At 32.5% G+C, this 14,730-nt stretch overlaps 1 protein-coding gene across 2 annotated transcripts; it reads right to left on the bottom strand.

The window, feature by feature from the left end:
• Positions 1 to 5,872: 5,872 nt before the first annotated feature.
• LOC110717506 (probable transcription factor PosF21) lies at positions 5,873 to 14,238 on the bottom strand. 2 transcript variants are annotated; one of them, XM_021896222.1, is made up of 5 exons: positions 14,004 to 14,238; positions 13,220 to 13,838; positions 8,400 to 8,532; positions 8,070 to 8,154; positions 5,873 to 6,693 (listed from the first exon to the last, which is right to left on the bottom strand). In XM_021896222.1, exons 2-5 carry the CDS (start codon positions 13,783 to 13,785, stop codon positions 6,329 to 6,331), a joined length of 1,149 nt encoding a protein of 382 aa, XP_021751914.1. In that variant the 5' UTR covers positions 13,786 to 13,838; positions 14,004 to 14,238; the 3' UTR covers positions 5,873 to 6,328. The 2 variants fall into 2 exon arrangements, with proteins under 2 accessions (XP_021751914.1, XP_021751913.1); XM_021896221.1 differs by having other exon boundaries at positions 13,220 to 14,237.
• Between the last annotated feature and the right edge of the window lie 492 nt (positions 14,239 to 14,730).

Raw genomic sequence — 14,730 nt, 5'->3', positions numbered from 1 at the left:
TTAACATTTCTATTAAAAAACAATTGGTTTGGTGATTAAAGAATGAACCTTATAGCCTTAAGGTCATGAGATCAAGCAGTCAAGCTTTACTAGCTAACGATTTCACCTTGAGGAAATTTCCTCCCCCAGCAAATTTCAAGGAAATTGACCAACAAAATTAGATTGGGTCGACTGCTTCGGTAGAGTTATGCCAAATAAATAAATAAAAAATGCTTGTACTCCATAATATAAACATGCACATTTGTTTTCTTTTGTTATTCGAGTTCACAAGGGTCTTAAATATATATAGACTTTTGACATAATTATATTTTACTTATGTATTTTTGTTTATTCATGATCAAAACGGAAAATAAATAAGAATATAATTAATATAAAAACTTGGTAAGGATACTTTAATTCGATCATAATCTAGTGAAACAAAAAAAAAAAAAAAAAAGATAGGAATATAGTATGTAGTTCTTCATAATCTAATGAATTCATTTCAAAAACTTAAGAACTAGATATAGGGAATTCATTTTAATTTAGATGTTCAAAGACGATGTGAAGAACTCAAAAACATTTCACAATATCTTGAAACCTTAAGAAAGGTTTTATTGGATACATTAAACCCTTTGGCCTCCTTTATTATAAGAACTCAAAAATGACTGATCCATATTAAATTTGATGTGATAGAGTAAAGAATTACCAAATAATAAGCCACTATTAATTGCCAATGGAGGTATCATGCTGTACTATATTATGGAGTAGTTTCCAAATGCAGTAAATTATCTTGAAATAATGGGTGTCTACAATGTAAATCGCTAAGAATTTAATTAAGTGATGATACCTACATACGTGCATCACATACATTTATATCGTGCACTACTACTCATACAACCCTACATACTAACTTGGGAAGTGCATTGCACAAATGCACAATTGTTCGATCAAGAATGTGTAGCTGAATTAGCTTGTGAGTAGGAATAACGTCGAATTAAGTATGGGGTAATTATACAAGATTGAAGAGTTAATTATGTATAATTTTTTAAAAATAGCAAGTAAAAAAAATGTAACCTTTATTGTGATTTTGGGTTCTCATATGAGGTTTATCAGTTGATGTGTAGGTCCAACTTCATAACTCAGGGGACTCACGACTTTACTTTGTAGTTGGATTATTAGTTTTATTACCAAATAACGAAGTAGAAAATTGCTTTAATCTCATCTCAGTTATACAATTTATGCTGGTAACATTTGCAATTGATGATTTCGAGATCAAGAATGATTGCTGTTAAATTATTAGTTATTAACTGAAGATTATTATTGATAAATTTTACTCCGTATTAATTAATTCAAGAAAATAGCTTTTTTATGTCATTTAATTTACATGATGTTTGTTGTTAAAATATTGAATATATCTACTTGAAATTGCTGAAATATTGTGTCTATTTTTGGAAAATTAACAATTTTAAATGCTAATTTGCCAAGGAAGTGAGTCATACTCACAAGTCGATTCAGCTAGACAATCTTGAACATCTTAAATTTCCAAGTTTAGTATGAATTAGTGAGTGCATCAGTTCAATTTACTTCTTAGTGTATGATATTGTACGTAGGAATCCATTTCATGAATTTATTTTCAAAAAATTTGCTGCATTTGTAAATTATTGTATTGATTACAACGTGATACTATGTATCTCATTGGCAAAAATACAGTATTAATCAGTGGTTTATTTGTAGACGACGCTTGCTAGAATAATTACTAAACTTGGGAAGTAATAGAAATTAATTAGAAAATACTCTTAGTTAATACTGATGATCGAGTTTGTTACGTAGAGAATTTGCTTACTAGTAGTAGTGATCTATGTATTAGTATAAATATCATTGCATATGTGCATAACTTATCATATACTTCAGCTTTTTTCACTGAATAACGAAAGAATTCTTTTTTAAAAAAAAAAAAAAAATTGATCTTCATTTCACAATTAGGGCAATATCTTGTTACATTAACTGCGCTGCCATGGCATTAACTCAAACTCCGCCGGCTTCTTATGGGCATCAAGGACGATTTCCACGATCACTGCTTTCGGGTTTAGTTGCCGCTGATGCTCCACGAGGCTTCACTTCGTTGTTGAGACTACTGATAACATGGTAAAATATGTTCTTTTAAATTTTTTTTGTTTTGAGGAAACATGCATGTGAAAAATAAGTTTAATGCAACGGTACGGCTTGATACTAGTATTCCTTTCACTCATAAAACTCACAAGTAGCTAATTTAATACTCTCTGATCAATTATTAATCTACTATTCTTGTATTATTAATATTTATTCACACAATCTTGCATATATTATGCTATTCTTAGTACGATATTAGATACTCCGTATATACGATTATATGAAGTATTAATTAGTATTGTCATGTTCATGTTTATAATAATTAAGGTGCAACTTTGGGAATTGGGATCATGTTTTATGGTTTACACGGTTGCTAATTTGCATAATACAAGGACTAATAATACTTACTTTTACTTGACTTTATGTTGTACCACATCAAAAATATAGCTTAATTTTATTTATTATATAAAAATCATTTAAAATGAAATACGAATATATGTTATTTAACTTATATTAATACTTCGTACGAGGTGCAAATTGAAATACTGCTTATTTAAATCATGTGCGATTTATTTATTTATTTATTAGATAGACATTTTGGATCTACATGTTATGGAATTTAAATTAGAATTTATATATATCTTGTGTAAGAAACATGAACCATACAATTGAAGTATGCGAGATGATTATTTTCCTGATTAAAATCTTTTCTTTATTACATATTTCTTAATTCATGCATGTTTGTGCATAATCTAGGCGCCTTGCAACCTTGCCGGTAGTCAATGGAAAAACACATGTCATGGAAACGATGCTCAAGAGCAAATATTTTGTACCCATTTGTGTAGCAATAATTATTATTGTAATAGTATTAGTAGCCTATACTTTTCGTTATTATTATTTAGTAGGACGTTATGTCCAGCGTAAATTATCTGAAAAAATATATAGGAGATTTCCATTAGATATATACTCTGAAGATAGGATGATAGAGTTTAGTAACATAGATTGTGCCATATGTATTTATCCGTTTGAAGACGGAGAATTGCTTCGGATTCTTCCAACATGTAGGCATAACTTCCATTGTCACTGCATTGGTGATTGGTTTTCGAAACGTGACTGTCGGTGTCCAATTTGTAAATATGATTATTCCGAGGGAAATTATTGTACACTCGAGTATATTAGATTTTTTCTTTTTGGATCATAATTCTTGTTGTACCCGTTAAGTTGTAATACATGCATTGAGTTTGTTCTATGACATTATTGCATCGAATATTTTTTTTCTTATGAAAGAATACAGTAATTCTTTTCAAGTGATATGTAATTTGGTACGGTACTGCAATTGAGTTTGAATTGTTCCAACAAGTTTTGCCCATATATTGAAGAGCACATTATATTATATGATACTAAACGCTAGTATAGGCTGGAAGAATACGAATTAGGAAGTCCCAATAATGTATTTTTTCATAATTAAGTTTTTTACTCAATCGTGTCAATCTTTCAATCAAAATCGGCTAGAAGAAGTGATGATTCAATGATAGAGATAGCGTCCGAAATATGAATGTATAGCATTATAAAGACTTGGAGAGTGCTACAAGGTTTCTTTAATCAATTTGAGCTACATGATATGGAGTTCTCATACTTTTTAATTAACAAATATAATAGTCGGCATAAATTTATTAAATCACAATTGAAATTAGATGACTACTTAATTAATTGTGGTAATTTAAATCATTGCTTTAGACCTTTAGTAATGTCTGTCGTATGGACTCCCAAGAACACGAATGCTTTAGAAATTGAAAAAAAAAAAAAGGTTTGTTACACAAATAGTATGACATTCTTTAAACATTCCTATCAAATAGTCCCGCCTCCTAAAAACTAAAATTATAAATTTCATTTACATAACCTATTCAAAACACATAATTGTTTTTTACACATTAGTAAACACTATGTAGTGATTGTAGTCAGTATAAATTCGAATTGGATCAAATTGTATTTGGTGAGGAAAATACATCGAATTGGATTGGAAATTTGAAAATCGAATATTTATTTTGGATCAGATTGGATTTGGCGTAAATCCAAACTAAAAACTCAATTAGACCCCTTAATAGGGAGTTAAAAGCCAAACTATGTCAATTACTTGAAATAGGAGCAATAACTTCTATTGATGAAATCCTTTTTCATCAAGTCTGGAAAAAAAAAAAATTGATATTTAATAGGTGTAGAACTAAGGAAAAATAAATTATAATTTCAAATCATTTGCTAACAGATAATAGTATTCATTTCAGTTCATATTCTCATGGTCCAAAATGCTTTTCAAAAACCACTAATATTAGGAATATTGATAAGAAATTCCCTGAAAAGTTAGAAGAAATTTATTAATGTTTATCAATAGAAGTAGTAGCACTACGTACATCATATATTACTGGAGTAGTACTGCCATAGAACATTATGCGTCCATATCTATTAGACCATCCATAATTAGTGACTTTATAATGTGGATCATCACTATACGTCTCAGTTTCTACAGGGTTATTATCTTACTTTAAATTTTCATCCAACACTGTAACTCCAAGAGCATAAGCAGATCCCATAGGCGGCAAAGGTTGATCGACAGGGCCATATGCTTCTCCACCAAACAAAACAAAAGTTGCTAAATTTGCAATCCATTGAAAATGTCACAATGCTCGCAATGCGCTATAATTGAAAAGTTTTTTAGTTTAAAGATGTACTATTATTAAGTCCATTTAAATTAGTTAATTTTTTCATAGTGGTGGGAGGAAAACTACAAACACATTAGTTTTTATTAAACTAATGCGACACCACTAATTCAGTCTTTGAATATTTTGTACACAAAATCGAAACAACTTCGACACTGGCCCTATCTCACAAAAATTGGATGTCAAATTTCATTATTGTGAAATATGAATGACATCTTACTATTATTTCATATGCTTAAAAATAAAATGTAATACCCTAAAACTAATTGCCATCCAAATTTGACCATGGACTATATTTTTGCTTTGACCAAAAGTCCAACAACATTAACTATGCAAGACATGTCTCCAAATTCCCAACCAACATAAGAAAGCCTTAAAAATCAAATTCACAAACAAAATATGAATACATAATAAGCCACCTAAGCAGTTTGGAGGCAGTAGTTTCCAAGGTAGAGGAATTCTTGCTGAGATCATATTACATGAGATCAGCAATATCGGCACTGTTCCCGCTCGTGTTGTTGATGCAAAAACTGCTGCTCAAAGGGTTAGTAGCGGTGAAGGTTTCTCTGGAGACCTATTATGTATACACCCCCCCCCCCCCTTTCTCCACTCAAAAAAACCCTCCCCCACTACTTGTATAAGAATAGTTACCAGCTTAGCACTTCCAAACAAAATAACTTTAAAATGAAATACATCAAGAATATGGTCAATTATGCAAACAAGCACAATCTTTTTCTTTTTGACAAGTTAAAGATTAATACAAAATTAAACAATAAACGTCAAGCTGAGCTTCATTAGCTCTTACCAACTTTCAGCCAGCAAGCAAGTAGCCTTCCTCATCAGTTCCTCTACAAAGCAAGGAAGTGTAAATAAAACGACATCAAATAGAAGAATTCAGGCCAGCAAATGTTGTTTCTGTCCCCCTCCTTTCTATCAACTAATACAAGATCAGTAAAAGCTTGAAATAATCTCCAAGCATGGAAACCTTGATTGCCGAAAGAATTCTTCTAGTGCCTTTCAGAAGTGCAATCTGTTAGATCAAAATTTACCTGTGCTTATCAAAATTTGCTAAATGATTAGTGACTAATGAACTAAGCTAGAATAAAGCTTAGACCAGCTAGAAGCTTGTTTACAATGAATGAGTTAACTATAAAATATCAATAATACCCAACACATGCACCCTACATGGACTTCAAACCACTCCATCACTACCCACTCCTGCTATCAACTATGTAGATATATAGGGCATTTCACTAAACTCTTTTACGACATCCATCTAAAGAAAATAACTCCAAAACAATTCCGAAGCTTGGATAAGATACAGCCTACATCATCTCACCCAAAGACCAATCACAATACCCACAATGCCTACAAACAATATAAACCTGTAGTTTTTCAATTGTAGATGTAATTTTACTACAAACAATATAAACCTGTAGAGACTACATAAACAACTTAAGTTATCCCTGCTGATGTAATTTTACTATATTGAACTCGTTGCAGAATAACTCCATGCCTTATGACCTTTAATCCTTTGATGTTCCAGAAATGGTATCTGATGCATTCTCTTTGGATAATGACATTGATGACCTCATTTTGAAATCACCAGAATGCTGAGACATCTGGGTTGGTTCTTGATGCTGCAATTGTTGCTGCTGGAGCTGATGCAGTTGATGCTGTTGATATTGTTGCTGCTGCTTTTGAGAATGAAGCTGTAGCTGTTGAAACTGCTGTGCGGTTATCAGAGTATGCATTGCCTGGTTGCTTGGGTAAAACGGCTGGTTGGCTGCGTAGGAAGCTGGAAAGTTCATCATAGGCCCACCATTGGACATAGCTTGACCAGTCACCAATTTTAAATGCTGAATCTCCTCTTTCAGCGCTTCATTTAATGCTGCATTAATCCAGAAAATCATAAATCGAAATGTTATTGTTGAAAGAAATAAATCGAAGAAGCAACAGAACACAGCTCATTCATTGGTAGGGTATCATTATTGATATGACAGCCCATAAAATTTAAAAAAACTACGTCAGTTCATCTATTCCCCAGTTGTCAGAGCTCAGAGGTGACAAGGCTCATAGTAAAAGCTTCATCACAACCTTCAAAGGAGGCTGCTAGGATAGGGACTACAAATTCACGGGAAGCAATGAAAAGGACTCGATACATAAAAATTCTCATCCAACTATCAAAGAATGGAATCTCATACCACAGGAATAACTATCCTCCCTCAAGGTCCTAAGCCCTCTATATGGAATTCCCACCACCCCCATATTGTGATTATTCCTCATTCTACACCGCAGCTACAGTTGCGTAATAATTTTTCCACAAATAATATAGGTCTAAAGCCAAAAAAGATACATTTTTATCGTTTGGTATCGAGGTTCAAAATTTCAGAATTTGGATGCATTAAGAGGTCAATCGGTGAATTTGGATGAATTTCAGAATTTGGATTGACCATCAACGGTAGACTCTTGACTCGAAAAAGACCCAACATATTGCTTCTCATCTCATAATTTATATCCAGGAAAAATGTCCACATTTAGTGTCCATGAAGTTTAGGACAAAGGAGTGAGTTGAAGGGCTGTATTGCAACTCCACTGTAAGATCTGTATTCTGCAACTACCTAATTAGCAATCAAGCAGATAGAGTCCTTGTAAGATAATTCAGACCATAACAGAATGAACAAGTCCAAGCAGAAACATAGATCCTATTGACAAGAAAACCCAAAAGACACTGTATCGTGTAAGACAGCATTAGTAAGAAGGGCTGACACATTTTCTTTTTTTAAGGTAAGGAGAATTCCTTCGCAAGTAGGGGGGGAAATTAGGCATCCCACTAGCTGGGGTGAGAATCGAACACCTCTCACAAGGGTGGAAGGAGGGCCTCCAACCACTAGACTAACCTTGATTCTCCATAAGTGTGGATACATGGTCATTTGATTCTTAGGGCTTTTAGCAATGTATACCCATATATACAGCCCATTCAAGACACTAAAAATAAAATGTCCAGACTATGAGTAGTCTTCTCCATCACAACAAAATAATACATATATCTGCCAAAAAATGATAAAGAAAAGCTGCTGCTAAGCGAAATTAGGCTTCCATCAAAAACTATTAATTCTCTCATTTGCAGAAACATCTACAGAAATTTACATAAATGACTCTACTTGACTTCAAAATATTAACCACTATATAATTTTAACGCAGTCCAAAACTTTGCAATACAGATATTGGATGAGAGGAATGCATTAAGCAAAGATGGGTTCTTACCATCCTGCAAGTGAACTTGCTGCTCCATTGTTTGCAGACGCAGCTTCAACTCACTGTTCTCAGCATTAAGGCCATTTGTATCTCTCTGGAGAATTACAATTCACCAATATTAAGAGTTCACAGAAAAAAAAAAAAAAAAAAAAATGCATCAGCTTACAAAAAAAAAAAAAAAAAAAAACAAAAAAGAAAACAGGTCTAGATAAAAGTTAAGACAATTATAGTTGAGGCAAAACGCAATGAAAATGAAGTGAGCTAGCAGGACCGATTGAAAGCTGCAGTGTATATTAAAAAAACCGCCTCTTAAACAAAGTCACCCAAATGACCTATTACCTGCAGCAGGGTCAACTGAGCAGATAAAGAGGTAGCCTCAGTTTGCAATGTTTGGACTTTGCGCTCTAGCTCAGCAATGTATCTCATCTTCCTTTCCTTAGATCTTGCAGCTGACTGCCTATTTGCCCAGATTCTACTCAAGCAAAACAAAGTAGAGTCAATAATTAAAGTGAAGAATAACAGTCAGATAATTTGGCCTAGTTGCAATTGCAGCAATTATATAGAGCACGTTATAGCCATAAAAGTTATCAAGATGTTAAAGTCCCAAAAGACTTCAGTACTAATATATTAATCATCAAATGCTCTTTGATCCAATGCAACCCAAGAGCCCCAGATACCAAAAAATTTCTGTGGCCATATATACATAATAGCATTTACATAACATATAACAATCACATTAGAATAATATCAGCAATCAGCATCGCAGAACCTCAACAATAATTTGAAATTGAGTTTATGCTGAAATTACGACTTCATACCCACTCTCCCTAATAAAAAAAGATAATCGAACAACGATTTTCTTTAAAAACCAATGAGACACAATAAGGTGAAACCTTCCTGAATTAAATTTTAAAATCCTTTGCTCTCCTACACTCCAACGAGTCAAAAATTTATCCAGAAAGGAGTGACACAACAGGATTAAGCAAAAAGAAAGAAAACTTGGGCGACGTACATGTGCAACAAATGGGTGAAAATTTAAAGCAGCAACCATATAAACTTCTTACAAGTCCTAAAAAGCACGTTGTACATTATACAAAATGGACAAAATTAAAACAAAACCTTGCTTGAGTTGATTTCATATCTTTTGGCATTGCTAATTAACAAAAGAAATTATTTCGCCTAGCTATTTGATTAAGGAGTAGAACCTAGCATTGCATAAAATCTATGATAATACAAGCCTTTATATCCCTTTGCAATACAAAATTAACGCATGTCAAGGTCACACCATAATGCCAGGGCTACCATATACGACAAGGATTTGCAACGGTTTTTATACAAGATCAGGCGTTCACATTTTACATGATTTTTATGTTAAGTAGAACGATAAGATTTCCATGTCATTTAAAACAGACATCCTGAATGAGGGCATGCCATTTAGGTGGTTCAAAAGTAGCCATTCAACTTTTAATTAGGACTCTATACTCCACACGATTATTTTGCATGCCTCTCAGCAAGGTTTGTTTAAAATCCCCTATTTTGAGTAACGTTAAATGCATGGACTGATACTCAAAAAAAGAGTGTGCATGATTCATCACCCAATACCTTTCAGGGACTTGGACCTTTTATCTGTATGTTAATAGGAATAGTACAAATTCTGAAAGCAATACGCCTTGATTCTCCTCAGGCTACCCTATTCTCTCAACTATAATTATCAAACTATTTCAAGATGGTAACTTGTCTTAATATGCGACTTAACTGAGATATGATTTATAAGAAGCCTATCGGTAAAATATTTACATTCTACTAAGAACTCAAGAGCCTGAGAATAATTTCCATATAGACCTCACCCCAACAATATATCTCATTAAATGTACCAGAAACATCTATGTCTCATAGGCTCATAAAAGCTAAACAAACCATAATTGTATATGGAGTATTTCCAAAATATGAACCGCTAGCTCTTAATTATACATTGATATTCGAACCATAATCAAGTTCCGATACTTGTTCCACACACTTCCATGTAATTTATTACAAAAGTTATCTTAATTGAGGGCACGTGTTTAAGTGTTTTAAATGGTTCAAAAGAAGGCATTCAACTTTCAATTAGGAATATTTACTCTACACGACTATTTTGCAGCCCTCTCTCCACTTACTCCACACGAGTATTTTTTGCATACCTCTCTGGAAAGTTAATTTAAATTCCCCTACTTTGATGAAAGTAAATACGTGGACTGAAAACCGTATAGTGCATGCATGATTCAATCCCTATGTTTAAGGGACTTTGAAATTTCTTTTTAAAACTACCTCTGTTGCAAAATAGTTGCAACACTTTTAGTTCAGCAATATTCATATACTTCCTCCATTTCATATTAGTTGACACGTTTCTTTAGGCAAGTTTGCCCATGCATAACTTCAAACATCAATATCTTCAATTATCAATAGGAAAAAAATAATAATAAAAATTTGATATATATATATATATATGGAGAAATTACTTCCATTTTAATATTTTTAAAAATAGATAATTAAATATATATGGTCAAAGTTGCCTGTTGCCAAGCACGCTAGTCAAAGTGTTCCAATAGTTTTGAACAGATGAAGCACACGTCAATAAGAATGACCCGTTAAATTATGAAACAACTACTTACCTTGATTTACTCATGCTACCTAATTCTAACGAGCCCACTCCTCACGAGTTAACCACATTTTGGAGCATGCAAGGTAGATTGTGGTTCATAGAGGACTATCCTATTCATTAGTCTAAGATTTGAGTTCCATTTTTAAAATTCAAAATTACAATACCCCACACATTGTTGTACAACCCCCTTTCCCTCTTTTGGCTAAGATTTTAAGTTTTTCCTAAGTATCAAACTATTAAGTGCACAGTCTATTCAACTCATACCAACAAATATGCTATGCAATCAAAATGTACTACAAAGTTCATGTAGGTCCTAAGTGAAATAAACATGAACAGAAAATTTAGCTATAAATTTATAGAAAAAGATTGTCCCGTTACCATTCACATATGAAATAATGAATGTAGGGGAAAGTAAAGTCATAGATACTCTTATATTTGCTCAATCAATCACATGTGAATATAATCTAAACCAACAACCTCGTGCTGATAAAACTCATTAAGATGTAAGACATAATCTTCTGGATACAAATAAGAATACCATATAATTAAATCTTCATAGTGTTCTTACGGAGTGCAATGAATCTTATTCGAATTGCCCTATCAAACAAAATGCCAACTATTCCTTAATTTACTTTGCCAATAAGGATCCACCCAACCAATTCCTTATACTAGCCTATCCACCTATCCATCATGTAATGGTAATCACTAGTTAATACCTAAGCCATCAAATTTTTTAAATGAATACTTCCTCTGTTCCACAAATGTTGCAACAAGGATGAAATTATGTTTCCCAAAGCACATTTTATATGCTAAATATCTATAATTATATAAGAGTAAAAATTTTAAATAGTTGATATTGTGAAAGTATTTTACGAGACGAATCTAACAAGACCCCACATGACTATATTTTACTTTACGTATAAATAATAATACGTGGTCAAACAAGCGTGATGAATAGTGTAAAAGTCCAGTTGTAACGGAGGAAGTATAGTATAAGGTTAAATATACTACCCGTAGAATTTAGATAATATATAATTGGTAATTGATTGCTATTTTTTTTTTTTTTAATTCTTATTAGGAAATACTATATATATTTTATGTCAGCCATTTATTTTACAGGGAAAAAAAAAAGTTTTATAAGGAATCCTAAAATTATAAAAATATAGACTATATAATTTGAGTTATTCAATAATTAATATGCAGTAGCTGGACAATATAGTGTTATCATGCTTTCTAGAAATATAAATTACTATATTATCATCAAATAAACTAAATATTAATTAACAAAAAAAAAAGAGGGGAAATTCCCTCCAAAAGGTTTCACTTTAGTATATAGTATAGATTTCAGTGATGGTTTGGGGTGTGCACACGGCCCCCAAAAATTAGATATATCAATATTAGTTTCATAATGTTATGTAAATGTAAAGTTGGTATAATGGTTTAATGCTCTATTATTATTTGTGTAATCATGGGTTCAATTCCTTAACTAATAAATCGTTTTTTATGCGTAATACTTCTATTTCTCCACCCAAACTCCAGAAATATGAATATTTCAGTTTTTTTTTTGGAAATAACTTTAAACTTTCATTTTCCAATTTTTTTTCTAATTTTATTTCCTCCTACAAATTCTCAAATTTCATTCTAGTTCCCAAAATCTTTTTATCTTCCAAAATTAATTACAATCTCAAAAGTAAAAAATTCTTGTTTTCAACATTTTTTATTCAAAATTTCTATTATAATCAATTAATAATCAAAATACTTCATCCCTCAGAATTAACTTCACCCTTTTAAAATCTTAATTTCTAATGGTTAAATTTAATTTTAAGATGGCATTGATGATTAAACCGTTGTTTATCTCCCAAAGTGGGTATTTAATTTAATAAACAGAGGCCCATTTGGAGAAATTGCACAGGATCACACAAGAATTACGTCATGGTAGCCCCTGAATAATTTGTCTTACGGTATGACTTAATTGTAATATGATGTACGAAGTATAAGACACTTATTGTCTTATTGATAATATAATTACATTCTACTACAAGTTCAAGAGCCAGACAATACTTTCCAAATAGACACCCCAATAATGTCCCTCATTAAATTACCAAAACCATTATATGCTCATAAAAGCTGGACAACATACCATAATTGTATACTCACATAATATGAATTACCAGCTCTTATTAAATAAATCACAATTCGAACCATAATCAAGTTCTGATACTTGTTCAACACATTACCATGTAGAATATATCAAAGCACCCTAGAAGAAGGCATTTCCATGGAATTCATCATGTCTAAACAGAAACAACAAGAACTAGCCAAAACATGAAAGAAAACAATATTTGAAAATTTGGGCGATTCTAATGCAAAGTTATCACATTTCACCAACATTTTAAATGAGCAATTCTTCATCATAATATCTCAAGAATAATCATCCAAAATTCAAAACTTTTTACTAATCAAACAAAACAACTAAATAAAAAAGGCAACAAATTGACAAATTCTCAACACCAATTACCTCTTAGCACGCTTAGGATCAATAAGAGCAAGCTCTGCAAGCTTAGCAGCAGACATTGCCTTCTTAGCATCAGCATGAGAACCCTCATCACCCCCAGGAACAAGCATTTCCGGCTTAATCGACGTCGTCCCATCCATTGATTGACTATGCTGATGCCTTGCCCTCGGCCTCTCATTCCCGCCCCCGGATACCGCCTTTTCCGCCCCCGCCCCAGACGAAGCCTCCCCAATCTGAAACCCGGAATTCGCCGAAGTCGCCGAATTCACCTTGTCCATATCAATGTACATAGAAAACAAATCCTCCTCCGTTTCATCTGACAATGACGGGCCATCGGGCCCACCTCCGACAACACCAAGATCACTGTCGAAGCTAATATCATCGGGAAGAGTAAGAATCTCCGAATGTGCTCTTCTATGACCCATATTTTTCGGCGGATTATCCGGCATTCGACTCAAATCATTGCTAAACGACGTCGTTTGCGTTTGCGACGTTGTTGAAGAGGGAGAAAACGCCGAGAATCTTCCCATCGGCGGTAATCCGGCGCCGCCGAGCTGATCCTTTTCCATTAATGCAGAATTTCGAAACCCTAAGTTAACGATTTGGGGGAATGAAATAAACCCTAGAAATCATTCAAATTAGGGGAAATGATTAATTGAAGGTGAAATTAGATCTAAGAAAACGATAATTAAATTAATTTTAAAAAGAATTAAGGAAAAAAAAAAGTAGAAGGTGAGAGATCTGTGATGTTAGCAAGAAGGAAGAAATGGGAAGAAAAGGAGATTACGTTGGCAAAATTCGAACTTTTTCGAGGAGAGAAAAAATGTGGACTTTTTCTGTAGAATATGACGGCCATTGGCCACTTAGATAATATAATAAAACTATAAAAGTACTACTTTTTTTTTTTTAAGACGGATATAATATACTCTCTAAAATGTTCAGGTAGAAAATCCAAGTTTGTCACCGTGAGAAACTTGGGGGAAAACAATTACAGGACACGAGTACATATTTATCATTTTTAGAGATTCATCAACTTGCTGTTAAATTTCTACATGTTAAAAACTTTGCCATAATTATTATGAATAATAATTAAACAATTATACCACGGCCTCTAAAATGTTTATTTATTAATTTGGCCTCATTATTGTTAATGGCCTATTGTAAATGAGTAAGGCCATGTTCACTTCACCTTAATAAAATAAGTTCAGTTCAGTAAAAATAAGTTCAGTTCAGCAAAAATAATTTCAATTCAGTAAAAATCAGTAAACTTAAAAAAGAAATATAATAGCAATTCAGTAAAAATAATTTCAGTTCAATAAAAAATAATCCGAAGTTGTAATTATTATTTACGAACCGCTTAAAGTTGGGATTATCATTATTAATTTTTCCTAATTATTAGATGAGTGCAAATGTGCAATCCTTCTAAACGATGTCAATATCCTTTTTATAGTAATCTATATTGACTAGTAGTCGCATTAAGTGACATGTGGTGGAGTCACTACTATATCTTCATT

This window comes from Chenopodium quinoa, unplaced genomic scaffold (assembly GCF_001683475.1).
Source record: "Chenopodium quinoa cultivar QQ74 unplaced genomic scaffold, ASM168347v1, whole genome shotgun sequence".
Lineage (NCBI taxonomy): Eukaryota > Viridiplantae > Streptophyta > Magnoliopsida > Caryophyllales > Amaranthaceae > Chenopodium > Chenopodium quinoa.
Note: the sequence above shows the minus strand (reverse complement) of the source record. Positions and strands in the feature narration are given on the sequence as shown.

Coding starts and splice junctions, on each gene's coding strand:
- LOC110717506 (XM_021896222.1), bottom strand. CDS start 13,785: ATGGAAAAGGATCAGCTCGGCGGCGCCGGATTACCGCCGATGGGAAGA. Junction 8,155..8,399: donor CTCAGTTGACCCTGCTGCAG/GTAATAGGTCAT, acceptor GTAATTCTCCAG/AGAGATACAAATGGCCTTAA. Junction 6,694..8,069: donor GCAAGTTCACTTGCAGGATG/GTAAGAACCCAT, acceptor GGATTAATGCAG/CATTAAATGAAGCGCTGAAA.